The following is a 26,020-nucleotide window of genomic DNA, read 5'->3' as shown; positions in this document are numbered from 1 at the left end:
CAGCTATATGCTGGTAAATTACAGTTTTATACTGTAGCTGAAAAAACAGTATTTAGCTGTTAATTTAAAAACAGTACCACACCGTATTTTAACGGTATGATGTTGGTAACCACAGCTGCCAGTAGTTTACCGTTTTTTTACCGGATTATTTTTTACAGTGTATCTAAAATGTAAGTTACTGAATATTAAAGTCTTGTTCATTGGACTGTATAAAATCAATATCACAAGATTGTGCTGCTCCCTGGTTACTTTTAACTTCACAGAAACGGCCCAAGTCGTTACACGCTTTAATGTGACATTTTCAATTCAATAATGGAGGCTTGAGCATCTTTTAAGTCAGTTATATACATGTATCATGTACCGAAGTCCTGCATGGTGTAAAAAAGGGCAAAGGAAAGCAGCAGTGGTGAGGATCATAAATCTTTTCACATACAGCATCACAAGGCTTGATGATTTATGATGCCTTTAAACTCACAGCTGACTGTGACACTATTTCCCACTGCGACTAACAGCACAGTCAATTAAGAGCGGTGGAATGAATATTTCTCTCGCAAAAATACATACAACATGTCTTTATTTTGAGCTAGAGGGCATCTCAAGTACACAGTGCTTTTCACACCGAGAGGATCTGATAGTGCTGCCACTCACAAAAGGACTGAAGAAGGCTGAGTTTGTGTGATATTCAAGAGTCGTGAAGAGCTAAATGAAGAGTGACATTGGAAAGAAATACTTGAGTGTAATGCTTGAAACCAGCCTTACTTGTTCACCAGTCGACACTCTTGGTCTGAGTCAACCATCTCCGTCAGCATTGCCATTCAGCTTCTTGAATAAAGAAAGGCATTTGCAATCTGCTGCCTTTGCTTAAGGTCACTGAGGTCAACAGTTAATTTTTCCCCCCCTGACTGCCGTCAAAGAAAAGAATCAAATAAAATAATTATACAAATAAATTCTATTTAAATACAAAATGTAAAAAAATCAAAATAAAATAAAAGATTAAATGTAAAGCTAAATTAATAAAACATGTATGAGTTGCTCAAATCAGGTTCAAATTAAAATTATATAAAAGCTAAATATGGTTAATATACATTTATAGTATAAACAATACTGACATTAATTTAAAAAGTAAATACAAAACTAAATTAAATGATAAAATAAATAAAATACAAAACTCAAATAAAAAAATCGAATTAAACACAAAACTACATTTAAAATAAAATATAAGGCTAAATTAAAAAAATACAAACCTAAATAAAAAAATAATAAAGTAAAATAAAATGTAAAATATACATGTATGTGCTGCTCAAGTCAGGTTCAAAATACAATTATTTAGACAACCTAAATATACCTAATTTACAGTATCATAAAACAATACTGACATTCATTTGCATCCTTGGCTGAAAAAGTTTTAGTATAAATCAAATTCTGTTTATCAAAACCAACTCTGTTACGTACACACGTTGATAAAGCTCATACAATCTTGATTATTGGTATTTTGTCTTGACTCATTTATAAGTGACTGTTGCTTTCACTTTTTCCACTCGCAAGTTCACTCAAAAACTGCTGAACCGATCCGACTCAAAAGAACGATTCATCCAGGAATCGGACATTGCTAGTCGACTCCTTTAGTGGTTGTGAAGCTCAGTCTGGTTCTGGCCACAAGTCTCAGCGCACCTGCGGAGAAATCCTCCGATTGTTGACCTACATACAAAGCTGGATGGCGCTATAAATAGCTGGCCAGTTTTATGAGCGTCTCTGTTCTGGGGAGCGAATGAGCGAGAGCTGCTCTGGATCTGTGCAAATGAACGACTCTTTCTTCCCTCTGTTATCCCATGACTCAGCAGTAGCTGCGTTCGGATGGCAGTCTCAGAGTCGACACATTGAGAAAGCGGTGGAGATCCACGAGCAGATGCTTGTTTTGGAGGATATCCAGTCTTTTATAAACAGACGCTGTGCATGCAACAGCTCTTTCATGAATAACCAACCCACTTGCTATTTTTTACAGCAGAACTAGGGGTGTAACAATATATCACAATTATAAAATGCATCAATATGTATCATGGATATAAAACCAGTCACATGGGTCAATTTTCTGAAATTGAGATTTATACATAATCTGAAAGATGAATAAATAAGCTTTCCATTGATGTATGGTTTGATATGACAATTTTTGTACGAGATACAATTATTAAAAATTTGGAATCTGAGGGTGCAAAAAAAAAAATCGAAACATTGAGAAAATCTCCTTTAAAGTTGTGCATTTATGTTGGCGATTGTGCTGCATTCACTCACAAAAATAAACTTTTTATATATTTACAAAATCTATAATTTTGACCCATACAATGCATTGTTGGCTATTGCCACAAATATACCCGTGCGACTCGAGACTGGTTTTGTGATCCAGGGTCACATATATTATGCATAATTCACCCAAAATAAATATTTCCGTGTGAGAAAAAAGTTTTTACAGTTTTGGTGTCAGTACTACATTAAACTTCTATATATAATGTTGAATATAATGTATAATAATGCAATGGGAGAATATTTGTGGGTCCTGATAATGCCAGATGTCTAATGTTACCGTAAAAAGTGTTTTTTAACATTATTTTAAATATATCTTGTCAGTGATAATATTTGTCTCAAATAATTCTGTATTTTCAGCTTCATGAATATTTGAATATACTCTGGTGTCTCTATTGTCCAGCGCATTGGGTTTCCAGCACCAAGTCCAAGATATTAATTCACATCCACAATGTAATATCAAATTTATCATTTTAATCAACGCAATAATATGGCATCGTGAGTTCAGTATCGTGATATGCATCAAATCGTGAGATGAGGGTACTGTTACATCTCTAAGCGGAACATATAAATGAACTGAATTGATTGTAAAAACACGACCTCACGCTGCATGTGCACGCCGGGCCGAGAGGTTCACCCGTCCGCTCCGTGTTATTCTGATGGATGCTGCTGAGCGCTGCGAAAGGTCATTCGTCACTGGATTTCCGAGGGCTTTTAAAATCTCAGCCTCAAACGAGGTCATGTTATGAAGACTCAGCGCTATAACTGTGTGTTACAGGCTCCAAGTTTCATTCTAGAAACATGTGATCTTTTAAAAAGGCTATGAGAAATAGGTCAGTGTGTGATCATTAAGATCCGTCAAGAACACGTCTGGGTCATATTTAACCGCCAAAACCTAGTCTCATAAACAGTAATGAGGTGAATTTTTTTTTTATGAATCTTAATTAAATTGTAAAGTATTTATTCATGACAGTATTTGATACACTACCTTTAATGTATAATGATCTAAAATCAACCCTAAAACAATTGTAAAGTTAAGTTAAGCCAAAAGTTGATAATACATTTTATTTAGCAAGTATATTTAGGGTGTATTCACACCAGGAAAGTCTGATAGTTCACTTGCTTTGGTCCGGACCAAATCATTTTTTTGTTTTTTTTGTTTGGTCCGGTTCGCTTTCACACTGCTCTTTTTGCAAGTGAACCAAAATTTGTAAACAAAACCACACGTGTGCTAAGGTCGTCCATTCATTGGACAAGGATTCTCAAGTAGGGAAATCAGGAAGTGCAACAAACAAAAAAAGGCTCGATGGAGATATTTCGTACTGCAATATTTGTTCTTTTACTGTTTTTGTTTTATTCTCTACAAACGCAATATGAAGAAACTAATAAGTATCATATGACACAATGTCATCCATCTATACGACGATATGCTGCAAGACGGTTCCGGCGGAGAGAACATGCTCTCATGTGCGCCTACCATGGGACGCTGACAGTGGATATAAAGTATAAAGTTTTGATTCATAGAGAGGGGCTATGTTCACACATTCAAATAATGAGATTCTTATTGTATATACTGCTAACAAGTGCTGTCAACGTTAACGCTTGCAATTAAGTTTGACCAGTTTAACGTAAATTAACGCAGCCTAACTATCGTTACATTATAAGAACTCGCTCGTATTCATGCAAATGCTTTTAAAGCATGTATGCGCGATTAGACTAAGGAGAACGCTCTGTATGTGAATGTCCTGATGCGCACACACTCATTCATTCCCTTCCCATGATGCACACACGACGCGCAGAAAGACGCGCAACAGTATCGTGTGGCCAGTCAGCGCGCCAGAATGGAATTCTCTTTCGCACTTGAACGAACAATATTGGGTCGATATTGATATTGGGCTGATATTGGGTCGGTTCATGTTCACATCGTAAACGAACCGTACCAGAGTTCGTTTGGAACCGTACCGAGACCGCCTCTTCAGCTGGGTCTCGGTTCGATTGTTTGGTCCGCACCCGAGTTCGATTGCTGTATTCACACCTGCCCAAAAGGTCCGCACCAAGGGGGGAAACGAACTAGAGTTCGATTCAATCGAACCAAACAAGGCAGGTGTGAATACACCCTTAGTCTATTTTTACATTTAGATGTTTCAAATTGTGATATTATTATTTACATGATAGAGTGCATTACCACAAACCCACTAAAAATTACCGGAGGAAAATAAATAAATAAATAAATAAATAAGAAATAAAATAAATAAGAACATTTAATAACTAAATAAGTAAATAAACAAATACATGACTGAATAAATAATTGTGTAAAATAAATAAATGAATACATTAAATCATAACTAAATTGTAAAATATTTATAACTAATGATTTGAAGTAATAATGAAGTATTATGTTTTATGTTTTAATTCATCGCACGGCAGTAATGACATTGAGAATAAGCTTTGATAACTAATTAAATAAAATTAAATCCTAATTGTAAAATATTTACAACTAATGATTTGAAGTAATAATGAAGTATTATGTTTTAATTCATGGCTCTACAGAAATGAGATTGAGAATAAGCTTTTGATAGATAAATACATAAATAAATAAAATACAGTTTTTAAATGGTCTTTTCTTTACACAATATATAATTCCTTTCTTTTTTTGTTTAAATATTGAGGGGAAATGTGAGCCGGACATGTTTTCGTGAGATTCGCCCACTGAATGCCAAAATGAAATGCATAAACTTGTGGATTGAGGTAAACATTTAGAGATTAAACTCCCCCAGCAATAAAATCCGTTCTCTTTGAGGATCTTATGTGGCACAGCTTCTTATACCGAGGCTTATGAATCCAGGCTCTGTGTTTGGTGCAGTCTTTCATTTCCATAAAGGTTCATTATGTACGCCCTGCTTGTGGCTGTGAGTCAATTTGCAAAGGCATTTTGTGAGGCAAGCTCCAAATCAATGGCAATCGAATGAGAGAGCCGGTCACTGATGCAGAAAACAGGAAGCCAGTCATTGACCTCATCACAATCCCGCGCAGTAATTGTGCTCTATTATCAGCTACATCCACACGTTCCCTGTACCTGGTGGTAATGCTGTTATATTCACTTATTTCGTTATGAGATAATACGCTCAAAAGCGAGCTGTGAATTGGCTCACGAGGAGGCGCGGATGCAATCTCATGACTTTTTTTTTCTTACATTTTCTCAATTTTGTTGGGCAAATCTGTGGAAAAATCTGTAGAATCCAAGCGGAGAGAGCTTCAGTCTTATTGAAAACACAATTAAATTAGCCAAAATTTTATAATATTCAATATTTTACAAATATTCAAAAGGGTCGAGTGCTTCTCGAGATGTGAAATATGCCTGACAGGCCCCCACAAAATAATTAAAATGATAATTGGTATGGCCCTTATTTTTACTTGCTTTTCTGTTTGAGCAGTTAAGAGTCATTTAATCAAAAAAAAAAAAACAAAAAAAAAAAAACAAACAAGTTAACTGATAAATGCTAAAATTAAAACGTCCAAACCGAAAATTTTTAATCGGTTTTGCATTTCTATTTTCAAACATTTTAAAATAAATATGATTGGTATGATAATAATAAAAAATAAATTTAAAAAAACGTAGCAGTAGATAATCTTAAAATAGTGATAGAAATATAATTGGTGTGATATGTAAAAAGTAAATAATTAAAAATATAGAATAAAATATAAAAATATCGGTCCATAACCTTAAAATAATAATATTAATATAAATGGTGATATATAATAAAACAAATAAATAACTATATAAAATAAAAAATAAAATAGTAGCTGATAACTTTGAAATAATAATATTTATATAAATTCTGTGATACATAAAAAAAAACAATACTAATATAAAATAAAATGTAAGAAATGCAAACAAAAATCAGTCAACAACATTAAAATAATATTAATATAACTGGTGTTATATAATAAAACAAATAATAATATAACATTTTGAATGAAATCTAAAATTAAAAACAAAAACAATGTTTGATAACCATTTCATACACACAGTTGTTAGTAGGTCATGTGTGAATAGATCCCACAGCTTGCTGGCTTTAGGTATTATATCATTGCCGGAAATGTTTTGCCGCTATATTTAAACAAAGCGATCACAATTTCAAAAGTGGAGTGCACAGTAAATAATAACAAAAAAGCCTATCGGTAGTCGGCACATCACTTACTAATTTGCATAAGGTGTAAGTGGCCACGCCCACATCCCCATCAGTGTCTCTGAAACCTCACTGAAGTCTCACTGACAACCCCTGACTCATCACCGCATGTTTCTGCAGCTCCCCTTGAGAAAAGACGCCTTTGCATGTTTCTCTTCACAGTTTGTCAGCGCTGTGGAAAATGTGTTTTCACAAGTTACTTGTTACAACAGCTCAGAAGTCAAGCTCCCTCAGACCACACTCCACGACATTTAAAAAGTCCATTACAAAGCTAAAAAACGTCGAAATCTCCCCCAAACCCGAGACCACCGGCCCCTCACACACCCCTGCTCGGCTCTTGAGATGCACAAAACCCAGCTCACCTTCACAGCTGAAGGTCCTGCCCTGTGGTGGGGAATGTGAAAGTATCTCAGGCCAGTCAAAATGTCAAGCTTCCTGCAGAGCAATGTGAGCAAAAGGCACCAGAGACTATAAATACCCTGTTGTGTGGGGCTGGACGGAAACAGCTAAAAGGTAAGCTCTCCGTCTTAAAAATAAGGCTCGAGACGCTCGGGTCGGGGACATGCCATTTTTTTTTTTTTTACAAACTCTAAAAGGCTTTAGTGTCTGTGAAGAATGCCTCAAACCAAAGCATTAATATTTTACACCTCACCCACACACACATAATGAAGCATTCAAGACACTCGGTGTGATGGAGAGTACAAGACTCCTACTAAAACAATGTTTGTTAGTCCTTAACAGGTATACTGTATGTAAGCTGTCCGAAACATGTATCGTATCATATATCATGTTAACCACACTTTCAAACAAATGAACACAGTAGTTAGATTGCTTTTGCACAATAGTCTAGTACTGACTGTTGTTAAATCCGTAAGAAATTAATAAGGGATCTGCTTCAAACAGAAAGAAGAAACTTTCAGAATCTTTATGTAATTATAATACTTATTTATATGATCACAGCTAGCAAAAAAATATATGTTCTAACTGTGCGTTCACACCGGACGCGAATAGCACGTCAAATTCGCGCCTGCCCCGTCTAGTTATACGCTTGATCACTTTGTGTCCATTCGCGCGTCAAGAGGCAAAAGTTTACGAATTTACGCAGAAGTTCATATTTTTCAACTCGGGCGGCAGACGCCAATTCGCGTCAAACGCGTGAATGCACAAAAAGCACTATAAAATAATTTGTGCGTAACGCGACAGACGCTCAATTCGCGTCTACCGCGCCGCACTCTACGCCTCATTCGCGCCACAGGATTTTTTTCTGCGCGTAACGCGTCTTTGCAGTGACTTCACATTGAAATCACTTGCGCCTGACGCGCTATTCGCGTCCGGTGTGAACACACCATTAGAATGTTTTGCTAACAAGAATGTTCTAAGAATGCTCACTGAACATTCCAAATGTCAGTTTAAAAAACAAATGTACAACGATTTTTCTTGGTTATTCGAACGTTAAAGGAACATTGTATTGTATCATTCTGCAAACATAATAGGAACGTTACTTTAGATTGTTCTCTGAACATTTAAAAAAGTTTTTTTTATTTTTTTATTACAAATAATTTTTTTTTTTTTTTAAATAGAGCTCCCCCTGCAGCTTCGGAATAGATATTTGACAACACTGTCTTAAATACTCGTTGGTGACTCTCAGATACCAGAGGCTAGTAGATCAACGTCATCAAAGCAGACGGGACATTCTTTACAACGTCTTCTTCATTCGGGTTCGAACAGCCCGAGGGATATATTTTTTTTGCCGTAAAGCAATTTGTTACATCGTGAGACCTGATATCACGCGATACTTGGGCGGCCCGCCGGCCCAAAGTTGCAAGGGTGTTTTTTCCGCTCACAGACACCAGCGGGAAGCGAGACCGCCACCATTCAACCCGAAAAAAGTAATATAACCATTCCAATGACTCCGACGCTGTTCAGTTAAGGTACGTTAAGCTAAAAAAAACTGCATAGTTCCCCTTTAAGCCTTTTAGGACAATTATATAAGACAATTAAGATGTTTTTGACATGTTCGTTGTAATTAATTAATTACATTTCCTGACCAAATTCTCATTACCATAATATACGTCCAGAGTTTGTTTGTTATTCCCATTCTTCAAAAATATGATTCTCATTACTGTAATAAAACAAACAACACAGTACATTATAAAACATCACAAGTATTAATACAATATCAACAATATAGTGTAATTTATTTATTTATAATTAATTTATTACATTAAAGTAATGAGGATATGGAGGAAATTCAGTGTGTCATGAAAACGCGCAAAAATCTTGATAGTCCTAATAGTAAAAATAATAATAAAAGCATGAAATAATATTTAAAATAGTGCGAGACATTTATTTCGGGGGAAAATGTCACTCCAAAAGAGTTGTTCTTGACGAGTTTAATGCGATTGGTCCTTTTACTGGTGCATGAGAAGTTGTGCAGCTCGCGTGGAGTCTGCCGTAAGCCAGTCACACATCGACACTGGAGCTGGGAGTGTGATCGGCAGGCGTGCGGGCGGGAGGGACGAGAGATGTTGATGCGAGGCATTGATATTGACAGTCTGGGATGTTAGCATTCCTCCCGCTCGCTCCTGAAAGTCACCGGGATTAGATTCATCAGAGCTGATGCAATCCCAGCACTGCAACAGGGATGTCCTCCGACAACTGCCACTAATCCGCAGGCCACTCGCATTACAACACACACACACACACACTACTGAAACACAAGACAAGCTACATGACTAAAACAACACTGCACAAACAACTACTCTTCCAGTGAAAGTGTGCATCGAGATCATCACCTTTTTTGGCCCCAAAACATATTTGGACACTGATGTATGAATATTATTTCAATAAACCAAAAAACCCCACCCCTTTTACACACACACACACACACACACACACACACACACACACACACACACACACACACACACACACACACACACACACACACACACACACACACACACACACACACACACACACACACACACACACACACACACACACACACACACACACACACACACACAAACACAAACTTCATCTAGTGGAAATGTTTGGTACTGCACCCAAATAAAGTCTTACTGAAAGCTAATTTTTTGTGATATCAACCTCAAATTTGGAACACTATTTGTTAAGAGTAAAAACGTGTTTTGGAAAATACATTTTTCATAGCAAAATTTAAAAAAAGTATTTCTGTGCATTTTTCATAACAATAAACATAAAATTGTAAAACTTTTTTCAAGTACACTTTTTGAAACTTTTTTCACTTCAGCAATAATGTTGCTGAACCAAGTGTCTTCTTCTTCAGCTCCAAAACATTCAAGATTTACGACAGTTTAGGTTGGAAAATTCATTTTCAGGTAATAAATGGATCATACCTATTCCATAAGTATAATTTAGTACCATACAATCACCTAAAATACTAAATATGAAATAAAAAACATTATCGAACTAAAATATAGGGCACTCATTTCATTGAAATAAAAAAAGTTTGATCGCCACGAAAAAGAGCCTCAGAGGGTTCATCAAAACATTCCACGAAAATGCATTTATAAAGTGACTTAAGTGTCAAAAAGCATCCAAATACTTATCAGGGTTTACATTTAGCATGAATATTTTCATTGCTTTAACATAGTTCTTTTAAATTCCCTAAAATGTCTAGCCTTTCAATAAACGTGGGATCTTTTTACACAGAACCTATGAAAAACGTTTATTTGTAGTAGTGTAACACGCAATCAAGCATAATAATATAATAATAATAATAATAAGCATCTACTGGTTGTTCCTGTAAACTTAGTTTAGAGGCCCGATCGCTTCCACTATAATCCGCTCGCGCCGCATCCCTGTCAGAGATGAAGCCGCGTATATTCCTTCCCCAAAAACACAGCAGACTTGAACACCGCCGACCAAAGGCTTCTCGTTTGGTGGTCATTAAAACAGTAAGCAGCTCCTCGAACTCTGCCCACGTGTCAGACGGTGACAATCCCTGTCCCTCCGGTGTCAGAGCCCACTTTCCCTGTCAGCCATTTTAACTCGGCGTGGAGGAGCTCTGTCTAATACCGCCAGACTAACAATGAGAAAAATGTCAGAGCAATGAAAAATGGAGGCGCTCCTCTGACAGTGCGCCCGCCGTGGGCTTAAATGTCAAAGCGGGATCGGCGGATGCCTGCTCTCTCACCTCAATAAACAGCTCTCTGTTTGTTTACCGTGTAATCCATGCGAGCGGCCTGCGTTTGGAAGCGGTTATGAACGGAAACTCATTAAGCATGACAGCTGCGTGTGTGTATATGGTGCAGATACAGACTCCGCTGCTCTGAAACCTAGATCGGTATTAGCTAACAACACTCCAATAAGCGTAAAAATACACAGCATAGTTATTTAGTCATATTTCATGTTTATTAATATGAATGATTCGATGGATAATCAATATGATTAGGTGTACTAATGTACAACTGGTGATTATCATAATATAAGGAAAAAATATGCAATTATGCAGTCATTATACAAACATTTCAGAATGGTCAGATTCAAGAGTGGTGTGAAAAAAATCTAATTAATTAAAATATAATATTAGTTAAATAAATATGATTTAAATTGTTGCATTTTAATATTATGCATATTTGAATTTCTGACATAAAACTATTTTTTAAAAATTAACTATACTAAAAAACATGAAAAGTACTCTTAAATATTATTTAGTTTATATTAAAAAGTATGTATCTTATATATTCAATTCAATTCAAATTTATTTGTATAGGCCTAGCGCTTTTCACAATACATATTGTTTCAAAGCAGCTTTACAGACAATGCATTCAGAAATGTACATAGAAAAATAGAGTTACGATAGTTCATCATGTATTAATTTAGGGCATAACATAACAACGTTAATATACCTAAATATTAATATTAGTTTGAACTTTTAAACCACCTTGGATGGACTTTTTACTGAGCTCTTTGCAGTGCATTATGGGATGATCATCTCTGCAAAAGATTCAGGCAATACTGAGTGCCTACCAAAATTATTAATGCAAAATCATTTTGCTGCCTATATTTCGGCATCAGGATATGATACCTCAAATGCTGGCTTTGAAACCACAGCCTCAAACAGTTTTTTTAAGGCCACAACTAGAACAAGATATGTGTCATGATCTAAAAAGCCCGCGGGTCTCAAGCTAACCGATCCAGGTTATAAAGTGCACATGTGAAATGGTGCCTATATATGCATTATAGTTCGAGCTCCATCGCAATCATGCAGCGTGACAACCAGCACCAAATGACACTTAGGTCAAGTGCAATCCACCCAGTAAGTAACACGTGCCAGTGTCAGATAACACACCACAACACTCAACACTTCTGCTACGGGCTGGAATCAGCCGCATGAAACCCAGAGACATCAAACCCAACCGGAGCAACGGCCCTCTGCTGGCATCCAAGCATGGAGATTACCTCCTCGTGAATGCTGTGCGCTTACAGTGTGTAACAAGTGGTGACTAGCAGCAGATAAACCTGGGAGGGAGATGAGAAAGCCACACGCACACACACACACACACACACACACTGCAGCATCAGAAGTAAAGTGTGACGTGTCAGTATTTCTCTAGTACGGCAGCAGCTTTCCCTTTTTCTGCTGCGATCTGTATTTCACTGGATCAGATATTTGATGGCTTTTCCATCACCGTGGCAATAAGCCTGGCCTTAAGTGTGTGTGTGTGTGTGTGTGTGTGTGTGTGTGTGTGTGTGTGTGTGTGTGTGTGTGTGTGATGCTGCAGTGCTGTGATAGGCAGACTAGTAGAAGCCAAGGGAAAGGAGTTAAGCAGTTCTCAGATTAATCTCAGTATACGGAGCACAAATATACATACACTTGCTTGCTAGTGTTCAGAGCTTTAACCAGTTGGAGATTACTGAACTACAAATCCTATATTCAGTTCAGACTGAAACAAGATGTGCATTTCCTGAAGGAATAGTCGGCTGCAATATGGTTTGACCCCAAAAAATTCAAACAAAAGGTTTCCCAGTGGTTTACAGTAGTATCAGATGTACTTAAAGACATACTAAAAGTTTACCAAAGTTTGACTCCAAGAAAGGCCCCATTTTCAAAATGGCGGCCGTCAGGTCCTTACAATGCCCATTACTCCATTGTATTCCTCCTAGACCAGGAATACTGGTGCCTGATACACGTTTGGACCATGTAATATTCTAATTAGCATATTTGCATGATAGATAAGTGATTACAAGTACAATTATATATTAAAGCAATTGGTTACAAGCATATTTATACAAAAAATAATAATTTCCCTTAAGTAATTGCATATTTCTCATATAGTTTTGCCTAGTGTTGGTGGTTCCTGTGGTTCATAACCATTCCAATAAAGAATAAATTCATTAGAACTGTGTGGTACTGTAAAATTAGTCAAAGAGAATCACGGCAATTCATTGAAACGGCTGTGTCTGCAAAGTTTTACATAGGTTGGTAGCATTTGCAATAAATGCATTTGTTAATGTATTAACTTATAACAGTGAGCAACACATTTTTACTACGTTTATTCTTTTTGTCATTGTTAGTTAATAAAAATACTATTGTTCATTGTTTGTTCATGTTACTCCACAGTGCATTAACAAATACAAGTTTATTTTTAAAAACGCATTAGTACAAATGATAGCTTATAGTAAAGTGTTACCAATAAGTTTATGTTTCAGGCCTAAGCAAAAATGCAGCATCAGAGCTGGTTTGACATGAGAATCAAGACAATGATTTTGAGAGACTTTGCAGATGTTAAAGGGTTTATTCACTGCTGGTAAAATGAGCTTTCAATAAAACTTGGCTGCCTTTGCCTGTAGAAAGGAGATTTATTTTGAATCAGTGCTACTTGAATAGAAAAAAAGGCTTATGTCTTCCCTTTTGACCAATAGGAAACTTCAACACCCATAATGTAGGGCCCTATAAAATCCGTTTTATTTTTTCCCAAATTCCGTTTTTCCCGTTTTAATTTTTGCAAATTCCGTTTTAATTTTTGCAAATTCCGTTTTAATTTTTGCAAATTCCGTTTTTCCCGTTTTCATTTTTGCAAATTCCGGTTTAATTTTTGCAAATTCCGTTAAAATTATATTTTTTCCCTTTACTGTTATTTTAAAAGGAAAAAGAGTGTGCTTTTAATGATAATTATTAAAATATACACAAATAAAATAGGAATTACCTTAAATTTATTGAGGTAACAAACATCACATTTACTCAGTATTTTTTCAGGACAAATACTGCGTGATGCAACATAACACTGCACTCTAAAGTATTTAAAGTAACAACAAAATATTATGAGCTTAGGGTTAAAACGACTGAAGCGATCCCGCGATCAGAAATGACGAGAGGGGTTGTGTCACCCAGATTTGCTTCCCCCGGTCTGCATTTTCCCCAGACATACGTTCTTCTTCCACACAAAAACTGAATTTAATTCCAAATATGTAAAATTCCACGAAATTCCGCGTTAACACTAGATTCCGTGTTAATTTGCCAATTCCGCGATTCCGTCCACGATTCCGTGATCGCGGAAATTATAGGGCCCTAATAATGCACTGGGCATGTTGCCGTCCAAGGCCACTCCCACCAGTCCGCTAGTCAAATACCGCCTTGCTTCAGTAGGAAATACTTCTAAGCAAACTTCTAGTCATAATGGTGTCGACTTGTAATGTTCCCGCAAGAATTAAAGAGTAAACATTTATCGGGAGTGAGTTACTTTCGGTTTCCAGTGGAGGATCCAGCGTGTTGCAGGCAGCGGCTAAAGGCTGCAAAGAGTCGTAAATATGGAGAGAAAGCTGTGATGGAAAATCTAAAAAACCTCCATGTCCATGTAAGAAAGATATTGCCATAGTTTAAAGAGTAGACAGAGTACGATACAATTTTCAGCGATAACCCATACCCCCTTACAATAACTGTTCTGTCAATAACCCTCTGTTGATCCGACCGTCCCTGGGAGGGGATACATAAACGCGGAAGTAATGCTGACAAATAAACATGAATTTTTTTCGGTTTAGGTAACACAGAGAACAAGTAAACATTGTTCATTTACATATACAGTACTTCCGACATTGTAAGAATGCAAAGCAGGTTGAAAATCGGTTAATTTACACTTTAAATAGAAAAAACAACTGATCACAGTTCATCATGCAAATAAATGCAATTCAGAATGCAAATGACATCATCACTGTAGTTCCATTTGGAATGCTGTCGATCTGTCATTTTCTAATTGAATTTATAAGCACAATGTTAAAAACCAGATATAGGCCAGCTAAGACTGAAACTACAAAACTAAATTGAAAGAAGCCTTTAGATTCAGGCTGAACTGACTGCAGAAGTTTAACACTGGGTGATAGAGAACAACCCTTGACCCGAATCTGTGAGTGATAGGAATACAGCGGCGTCTTGAAAGATCATATTTCGATCAGACGGTATTCTATTCTTGTTTTAAGTTCAAACGTGTTTCTCATGAACTTGCTGAGAAAGAGTCTTTGTCAAAGTCTTTCAAAGTCAAACATACATTACAGACAAAACCAACAGGCTGATTTATTCAGGAAATGACATTCATTTTGACAATGTTGATTTTACATAATTTAGTTTCTGAAACACATTAGCGGCAACCAAACCGAAATAAAATGATGTGCAGCATTTAGATAATTCATTGAGTCTAATGCAGCGTTTCTCAAATAAAAATGGGGCCAGGTCTGTTCTGATGGGGTCCCGAGCAGCAGAAAAGACTGTTAAATAGAAATAATAAAACCTTAGTAACCTTAAATAATATAAAAGAGGAAAACTTTCATTTAGGGGGGATCATTTGAAAAGTGCCAGCCATGTGAAAGGTCCCTAAACCAAAAACCACCAGATCAACTCTCTTCATGGGTTTTATGAGGGCTTAAAAATCACCAAGTTAAGGTCTAATTCTGGCCAGTGTTGGCAAAGCAATGAAATTATACTGAGCGCAGCACATAACAGAACCAGCGTCTTGTTTACACCCGGGTTATGGTCTATGGAAAGAGGGAGTTTATTGAGGGTGGAAGAGAAAGAGAGACACTGCTATAAAAAACACTGAATGTGTGGGGAGTAAATATGTGTGGTGGTCTGATGTGATGCATATGTACACACACACACACACACACACACACACACACACACACACACACACACACACGGTATAATTGTTAGACATTAGTTAATGCTTTTGGTATCATGAACAAAAAACTTTTTTATAGCATTTATTTATGTAATATAAAAATCTGTTATTATTAAACTAGTATTAATAATAGTGATTCTTAGCATCTTTTTACGCATTTTATTATGTTCATTGTTACTTCACATTTGTTCATAACTTGAAATGTCCAAAAAGGATTATCACATTTTTTATTTCGATTGTACAATTAAATGTAACATTAACAAAGTATTTAAAAGTACAAATATAAAAGTAAAAGATAACTAAATAAATGTTCATTGTTAGTTCATGCATATAAGGCCTAATGCAGTGACTAATGTTTACAAAACTGAACCTTACCATAAAGCTTCCAATTAGACCAATTTAAAAAAATGTCTGTATACTAGGGCTGTCACTTTTGTGAAAAAAATCCTGTTCGATTTTTGAGACATAAGTGTTTATTGAATCGATTGTAAAATCTATTTTCCATGTCTAAAGACGTTTCCATTTTCCAACCAAATATAGGCAAATCCACGGACAACTAACAGGCATTAGGACGAGCGTAAAGAGGGCGCTTGAGATGCGCACAAGTCAGCAATATTTCTGATGATTTATTGGCGTGAAGTTTCGTGCACAATGACGAACAGGAGAGCAACATTCAGGGATTGAAACACCCGCCAATCCGCCAAATGCGGGTAAAAATTAACTTTGGTGGGTAACGCTGTCAAATCACGAGCCAATTTGGCGTGTTTCTATGTTTACTCACTTTGCTGGGGAAGTTCGTGTAGCCAAATCTGCGCGGATTTAGCGCAAATAAGCAACTCGTGAGTCATCATGATATATTAAATACAGCGTATTGCGCAGAATCTGCGCATTTCTGGCTTACTTGAACACATACGTCACTAAGCAACAAACAACGGTGCGCTTGCTCACTTGCATTGAAGTAATAGTGAATATTAAAAAGCATTTGGTTAACAGAAAAGACATTGTTATTTTCCAACATCCTACATGTTCTGTGTATTGTATTGATCTGTCCACCTAAAACAACTTTTTTGGTTAAAAAAAAAAAGGCCTTTAAAATCGATTCCCTATTTTCATTTTCGAATCTTGGGTTGGTTGGTCCGATCGATTGTGCAATCGATTTTCGAACGTAAAGTGACAGCCCTACTGTATACAAATGTTTATTAAATCGCAAAAAAATTAAAATCCCATTTATACAGAATGCAATATAAAATGCATGCAAAAACTCTTAATCAGTGATTAAATGCACATTATAAATGCATATTTTGAACATGCACAGTCCATATTCCTGTTAAACATTGATTCCAAATATCGGTTCAGCTGTAGTGTAATATTCCTGTACACAAGCGAATAAATCCAGAACAAACAAAGTCATCAATGTTTTCTCCCCTGTACTGTGTTGTGTTTGCTCTTGGCATTTATTACACTGCATTTAGCAGACTAATTTAATCAAATCATTCGTCTTCATTTCAACAATAGCAGACGAGAGGCTAACGGATGAATGGAGAAATGTAGGCCAGTAACCCGTCTAAAGACATTCATCTGCATGCTGATTTATGTTCATTTCATCTAAGGTTATAAATGATTCTCTCTCCTCCTCGAGCTTGACATATTCCAGCTGGCGGTTATCTCGCAGATCTCGCAGATATGCATAAATATTCACCTACAGGAGAGACTCAAAACAGGGTGTTTATGTGACGCGTGCATAATTGAAATGTGGCCGTATTAAATTGTTCTTGTCCTCTCAAGCTCCCTGTCAAATCTGATCGTACATGCGCTTAATAAACGAGCCTCCAGATGTGTCTACACACAATTCTCTGGTGAACTTCCAAAGACACTCGTTCTTCAAAGCACACTTCCTTCCTGATACACACCAACAGATGAGTGTGTGAACAAAGCCATGCTGAGTAATGGTTGGTCAGGTGCGAATAAGACGTGGGTTAATGACGTAACGTTACCCATTATTTATCTAACAGCAATTTGGAACGAAAGGGACAGGGTCATGTGAGGTGAGCAAAGCATCATGGGATAAGATCTGAAAACTGAAGAAACTAAGATACTTCCTGGTCGTCCATTACTGGAAGAGTTGGATTTATTATTGGCACGAATACGAAAGTCCGTGGCTCTACCAGTGGAGAAAGAGTAATGGTCAATTTTGATCATGTGTGCCTTGATAACCAATCACATTACAGCCTTGACTTCATTGCATTTCATTATGAGTTATGCAACAGTCAATCACTGCTAGAAATAAAGGAGAAACTTAAACTTAAACTGAACCCAATCTGTTGCACAATTGCCCATGACTTGTCTTATAAAACAGCATTTTTTTCCCGATGTAAACACTGAAAATAGATCTATCCCAAACAAACGTGTTGAAGATTAGCAGACAGGCTATCGATTCATTAAATTATTCAGTTTTCCTACAAATTCAGTTTATTCAGCGTATAGGGAAGCCTCTCCTCCATTGACAAACATTTAATATAATATATATTTCTAGACCTATTTAAATGTTCAACTTTCTTTAGTGTGTGATGTTGCTGTTTAAGAAAAAGGTCTGCAAAGTTACAACGCACAAAGTCGCTCCGAGGGAGTAATTCTCTATATCAGTGTCACTGTTTCTGAACTTCCTGAAACGCCTCCATTGTAGTCTTGAGTTTGCTTTTCGGGAAACAACACGTCACAATATTCCTCATTTAAATAATTCCCACTCAAGGCATATACGCTAAATAAAGGGGCCTGGTTGAGTTAGTTAGTAGTGTGTTGAACTCGTGGTTATGGTGAGGGGCGATACATTTCCCAAAACACTCTCAAAGCGCTTGACCAATCACAACACACTGATCCAGCCGACCAATCAGAGCACAGTGTGTTTTTCAGAAGGAGGGGCTTCATAGAGACAGGAACTAAACCAGGCGTTAGCAACATGTGAAAAATAATGTGTTTTTGAACATTTAAGCATGAAACCTGATTCTAGTAGAGCCCCAAAACAAAATCAAGACTTTGTAAAATAGCTTAATAGGTCCTCTTTAATCCTTGCGTACCAGAAGCTTTTCTTTTTTAAATGTTCTCATTTACTTTTAATCAACCCCACACAGGGTCCAAAATTAAAGCTCAACTTCCTTCATTAAAAAAAAAGTTGTATTCATAAAAGAATGACTATTATTTTTTTTAAATCATCCACACTCACATGAAATGAAATGTCTCACATTTCTGTGTGATGCTAGTTGCAAGTGCCAAATTTGAAAAAATTGGCTTTAGCATCTTGCACGTCAAAATATAAAAGATTAAAATGAGAGAAAACAGCCAACAACTTTTTCCTCAGAAATAGGAGAATATTCCTCACATTAAAGGAACACTTTTGGAAAATGAAAAGTGGAGTGTTCCTTGTTTAATCCAACAAAACTAACATAGTAGTAACAAGTTATCTGTGAAATAAGTCTTTCTTGCACAGAAAGACAACAACAGTGGCTAGTATACTCTTAGAAAAAGGTTTGGTGGTGATCTATATAGAACCCTAGGGTTCTTGACTCAAGTTTAAAGAACTCTTTAAGCCAAAGAGGTTCTATATAAGGAAGAATGTGCTAATTATTGCTTAATACTTTCATGTTTAACAGGTTATTTATTTATTTATTTTCAATTCAAAATTGATTACTTAAAACTAAATCCATAAAATAATCCCTTAAAAGGTTCTATATATATATGAAGCGCCAGACAGAACCCTTTAGGTTCTAAATAGAACCTTGTCTTCTAAGACCAACAGAACACCACAGACAGTGCATCACCATGGGGAAATCTCAGAGTACAACTGGGAGTTGTGGGAAATATGATGTTTTAGCAGATGAGAAGTTTAGCATCTTTTTACTCTTTTAATTCATTTTTATAACTGTATCATGTACCTCTTTTAGTTTATTTTATAACTGTTCTAATTTTCCTTCCTTTTATTTTGTGATTATTTAAATTCTTTCCTGTAAAGCACTTTAAAGGGCCATAGTTCATGTGCTATATAAATAAACTTGCCTTGTCTAAGAGTGATAAGTGACAAAATAACCTATAAAACATAAAAAACAAGCATATACTAAATTTACTGGCAGATGAGACTAAAATGTAACTCTTTTTGGGCATTAACAAACATTAAATAGTGGGACCATTTTTATGGTAAACTCTAAACTCACAGATGATGGAACTTCATTAAGTGCAGGAGAGATTTCATTCAGTGCAAGACTGACCTGCTAACATTTAGAGGACGCACGATTTCATTGGCCATGGGTACGGCACGTCTCTAAGAGAAGCTAGCCATAAACTCCCTCTCAATCAATACACCGACTGTAAAGTGATTGAATTCAAGACTCAAAGATCTCCACTGTTTATTGCCCTACACTCCGAGCATCTGAGACCGCTTGGATAAGGATCTATAAATAACTGAATGTGCCATGATATAGAGAGAGGAAGAGATAAGGCAGAAAAGAAAAGGTGACCTGCGAGGGGAGGTACAGAGGAAAGACAAGACTTCCTGAAACACAACTGTGTGAAAGGTCTCGGCCGGGGCGAGCAATCGAGTCACAAACAAACGCTACGGACGGATGCATTTCTTTCCTATTATTTTCACAGCAAAAACAACTCAAGTTGAAATCTTTGCTGAGAAGCTCTTTTCCCACATAGACACTTAAAGGAAGTGCTGATTATGAACTTTTGAAGATGTAGAGCTCAAGAGTGCCGCCCACTTTTTCAGGAGCTTTGTTTCTGAAAGTATTTTCCCTTTCCCATTGTTCTTCAAAGGCCTTTCAGAGAACGAGTCAGTCCTACGCCACGATCCAAACAAAGCTCACCATCACTCACCATATAACATTTGATCCGCATCTATTAGTGTTGGAAAAAAACAACTAAGGTAAATGGACTTTGTACTTGAAATTTTGAAGTAACTAAGTATTTTACTAATATGTATTAATATTTATCAACTAATATTTTACAATATAAAAATAAAAACATAAAAAAATATAATAATAAATGAATAAATGCGGTAACACTTTAGTTTAGGATCCAATTCTCACTATTAACTCTTATTATCATGCATATTAGGATATTGGCTGTTTATTAGTAGTTAACTTATAAAGGACATATTCTATATCCCTTTATCCACCTAATACCTAAACTTCAACCTTAATAACTATTAATAAGCAGAAATTAGGAGTTTATTGAGGCAAAAGTCACTTTATAGCTACTTAATAGTGAGAATTGGACCCTAATCTAAAGTGTGATCAAGGTCATTTGATGTATGCATTGAAAAATTGATTATATATACATTAATATATATATATATATATATATATATATATATATAATATATATAAATAAAATAAAAAATTTAAATGTATAATTTTTTTTTAATTATTGGCTATAACTACTAAAAATACTACGGTAATTGAATTTATAAAAAAATATTTAAATGTATTAATGATATAATACATGCCTGAAGAACAAAATGTATGAAAACCTGTATGTGAACAAATGCAATATATAGTGGGGTCCAAAAGTCTGACCACTTTAAACGTAGGTGGGTTTTTTTAGTATTTAAATAGAAAAAGTTTTATATTTCTGAAAAATTCACACAGACACGCGCGCGCAAAATGTCTACACTATTTCTAGGGAAATGGTTAAATGGGAAATATACTGTATATATATATATATACATTTCTATTTAGTGACCTTGAAATAATGCAGACATTATTAGTGTAGAAATAGTTTTGTGAATTTTTCAGCAATCTAAAACTTTATTTCTATTTAAATACTGAAAAGAGACTCTCTGAAGCACAATATCCTCTTTGGGAAAGTCTAACGTCATGCTTGAGCTTCAGTGCCGCTGTCATTAAAGTGCAAGAGACACAAACCAAATACGACGACAATCTGAAATGCATCTTCATTTTTCCAATCCAACTTTTTCCAATATGGAAAAAAAATGTCATTTTCAGCAGCAGTCTGAGACTTGGACCCCGAGCACTGTACGCCTTGCTGCATTACGCAAGAGACAACGCAGTGCTTTTGTACTCCTTCAGCTCCGCACCAAAGAGAAACGCTATTCTGAGCATCAAGGGAAACAGAAAGAGCGACAGAGAGCAAACAACCAGCCAGAGAGAGACACAAACAAAGCAAACAATATGAAGCAAAGGCCAGTGTCGACACCGTAACATGACCGATATGCCAATTACAGGGAAACAACAATCAATATTAATACTGATGTATGAAGGACTTCCACATTGCGGTGTGCAAGGGATCGCAAACACAACTTTATCAATTATGATGACTAAGAAGATGTCGAAAAACACACTCCAAAACACAGCAAGCTTTCTTAATGTGTACTCGCATCCTAACGGCCAAGCGACTTATGAGGGCGCTTTTCATAGGCAGCAACTAAGCAAACAGCTCTCCAATTCGGCCAAAACAAGGTATCTTTTGAGGTAGCCTTTCGGTAGAGCTTTAAAATGAGTTTTGGAGCAAATCCAGTGTGTCCGTGAACACAGGAATGAGTAACTGCACTGGAGCAGCTGTTTGAATAGGAAACCGCTTAGTGAACGACAACAAGGCAACAAAACTGTTGGTTTAAAGTCCTGATGGCATGTTGCAGACGCTTCTGGATATGAGTGTGTCCTGCCCGCACCATCTGTACTAATTTAGTACCAATTTGTCATTTAATTGGAGCTCAAATATGATTTACAGTACATTTACAGGAACAGCCACACTGGCAGGAGATTATCATTCATGATTTATTCAAACCTTGTGGGCTTTGAACCTGCAATCGTTTAGGTTGCATGACCATCTATAACCATTATACCACACAAACACTACACAGTTTTCATATTTACCCCCATAACCAACCCTTACCTTCATCTAAATGATCCAAACTTGGATAATATAGGGATGGATGCTATAGCTAAACTATTTTATATTAATATAATCAGTCATTTTTGCTGGAACTTTAACAAAACAATGATTCATACCTTAACCCTCTGGGGACCGGCGCGTTTTGCTAGTTTTTTCTAAACTAAAACAAATATTCTCTGTTTATGTAATCTATATAAAAAGAGCGAGTTCTCATTTCAGCTCATTATAGCTTGTTATCTTTTAATGTGACCACGCCCACGGAGAGCGCGCGCTATTCAAACGCAAATGATCTGAGGCAATACATTCAAAGATGCAAACCGGCCACATCAGCTCGATAAAACACACCAAGTTTAATCAGATGAATATACTGTGTCTTCTTGCGAGGCTGTGAGGAGGAATAATCCTGGGAAATTTACCTCAGAAGTGCTGGTTTCACTTCGAGGAGCAATGGATCCAGTTGAGGATTAGTAGTAAGTTTTTTTATTCTTATATACTTTGTTCTAATCGCGATATGGAATAGTGTCTGTAAACCGCAAAAAGACTGTTTAAATATGAATTGCGTGTTTCCAATCCAACTTTTTACAATATGGATTTTTTTTTTTACATTTTCACCAGCAGTCTGAGACTTGGACCCCAAGCATATTTACTATGCGTTTTGTGGCGTTATTTCAGACACTTTAATTTTTTGTTTTTTGAATAACCATGCATAAACATTATTCTCTCAAAAATACAAACATGTACATGCATGTTGCTCACATATTATGGTAGCCCTGTTTGTGATAAATAGAGTGTAATTACACCTTTGCCATTAATATGTTTCTAAGCAACTGAAAAAAGCACAAATGTCAGGGCATGTCAGAACACCTCAAGGACCCCAAAAACACCTCTGGTCCCCAGAGGGTTAAATTAAAATGTGTTGAATATCTATTTTTGTATGAAATCACACTGAATTAAATGACAAATGACAGGTACTTCATAGCATTCAGTTATTTCCTCCTTGTATTCAGAACTTTATGGATGAGGATCCAAAATAAAATGATTCAAAACAAATTGACGAGTCCACAAAAACACCTTCAAGTCATTTGAGTTAGCAACAAAATCCTCAAAACAGTCAAACCTGATAGTTCTGAGTCTAAATTCAAGGATTTAAAGTCTTTATTGTACAGTATTTATGCTGTAAAATAACCAGATGTGCAACAGGTTGTCTGCAGGCGAAAAGCAACCAAACTCTCAACGTCTTCACCAGTTTGGGAAACATCCTACTCCGTATTTAGCATAAACAAATCTACCACCCACCCAGTACCATGCAATGAAAACTCAAGCTGTGCATTCATTGGACAGTCAGACTGAGATGTGTGGCAGCTAAATATGTGCCAAATACGGGAGCAGATGGCCTGTTTTCTGCGGGAGTCTCAGCACTGTTTGATCAGCTGTGACATCATCTACCTCCCGAGAGTTATTCGCACGCCGGATGAAGCTTCACCATAAAACGACAGCACAGCCTGAATGAAGTCAGCGCTGTAGAGGATGATGAAGCACTGCGACTCACCTCAGGCGGAGAGAAAGCTGCTGGTCTTTGGACTGGAGGAGATCGGCCACCGAGAAGCTGCTACTTCCCAAGAAGTTGCTCTAAAAGAGGAAACAGAAGAATCCAGTCATGATACGTCATCCAACTGTACAGACGATCCGCTATAAACACATCTGGAGAGTTTCCTACTGTACATACACTGCTCATTAGTGTTTAAAGACGGCACTATGTCTCAACTGTACTACAAACATCAGTGTTACAGTTGATTTTTCAATTACAAATCAATTCCTGAATTTGAGGGAGCAAACAGGATGTAGAAGTGTAACTGGAATTTTTTATGTAATGAAGCAGAATTAAAACAAATTCAAAATCAAATTCATAGATGGATGGATGGATGGATGGATGGATGGATGGATGGATGGATGGATGGATGGATGGATGGATGGATGGATGGATGGATGGATGGATGGATGGATGGATGGATGGATGGATGGATGGATGGATGGATGGATGATGGATGGATGGATGGATGGAAAGATAGAACTGGAATGAATGGTAGAACTATGGATGGATGGATAGAAAGAGAATGTTAGACAGACAGACAGACAGACAGACAGACAGACAGACAGACAGACAGATAGATAGATAGACAGACAGACAGACAGACAAACAGACAGACAGACAGACAGACAGACATACAGACAGACAGACAGATAGGTAGATAGATAGATAGATAGATAGATAGACAGACAGACAGACAGACAGACAGACAGACAGACAGACAGACAGACAGACAGAAAAGAGACAGATAGATGGATGGCCGTACAGTTAGAAAACTAGATGTTGTTGCTGAAGTGTTGATACTGGTTGTACGGTGTTGCTAGGGAGTAGTGAGATGGTAAAGTGTGGCAGTGCATCAGATCCTGTGCTGAACTGGAGGAGTGTTTCTCTCAGAAGAATACAGCAGCTTAAGCACAACTGCTCTGTCAAACAACATCATGACACAACAGAGACACAATGTGGACTGGAAGCATTCATCAGTCTGGGTTTGCTTTTTCCGCCGAGAGAGATCTGTTCATACCAAGGACATGCAGCCCTCTACGCTGCTTTAATTGGTAATTACAACACACATACTGTACACACACACACACACACACACACAGGAATCCCTCGACATTTCTCAACAATTAATTACCATGCCACGTTCTTCACTGGAAAGGCTCAAACAGACTGATTTTATGCTTAATGCTGTTCAGTTAACAAGACAAACCAAATGAGATCCATATTAAATATTAATGACTGATTATGTAGTAGTCAAATGTGTGCTTGCTCGTGTCATATACAGTTTATTATATATCATATTAAGGTAGAGCTGGAATCCCAGCACACTGTGTATGTGTGTGTAACGGCCACTCAACGTGTGACTTGCATAAACACATTTTGGTACGCTTGGAAATGTTGTCTTGTGAAAGCGAACCAAACGCAACATTCAAAACATTTTAAGTGTGTGTTCACACTTGTAGTTCGGTTTGCTTGGCTGGTTTGGTCAGGACCAACAACAAAAAATGTATTCCTGGGTTCACATTGGCATTTCAACACTGAATCTAAAGATACCGAACCTAAAGGCATAAGGATACGTTCATAACCTGATTGGTTGACTTTTATGACGTATATTTCACGACAGAACTTACTGAACGTCCATAACAATGCTGTGTTGTGGGATAAATGCGGTCGCTGTATGTGTGTAGCTTCATATGATGGCCAGCTGAGAACTCGTGAAGAGCTTATAAATGTGTAAAGGAGTCAAACAGCGTCAGGAATCCCTCCGTCACACACACACACACACACACACGGGTCGCATCTGGTAACATCATGCCCTGTCTTTGGTTTGTTTACATGTGTTCGGTCCGTGTTGTGTTCATATTTCAGTCGAA

General features: G+C 36.8%; 1 protein-coding gene across 1 annotated transcript in view; it reads right to left on the bottom strand.

Annotated features, from left to right (window-relative positions):
- Positions 1 to 26,020, bottom strand: part of inpp4b (inositol polyphosphate-4-phosphatase type II B) — a 183,349-nt gene that overhangs the window by 112,816 nt on the left and 44,513 nt on the right. The window contains exon 3 of the mRNA XM_079616181.1: positions 24,108 to 24,187. Coding sequence (XP_079472307.1) covers positions 24,108 to 24,187 — 80 coding nt within the window. The remainder of the gene's footprint in view (positions 1 to 24,107; positions 24,188 to 26,020) is intronic.

Source organism: Phoxinus phoxinus (genome assembly GCF_949152265.1).
Source record: "Phoxinus phoxinus genome assembly, chromosome: 6".
NCBI classification, from domain to species: domain Eukaryota; kingdom Metazoa; phylum Chordata; class Actinopteri; order Cypriniformes; family Leuciscidae; genus Phoxinus; species Phoxinus phoxinus.
This window is presented reverse-complemented; position numbering and strand designations above follow the sequence as displayed.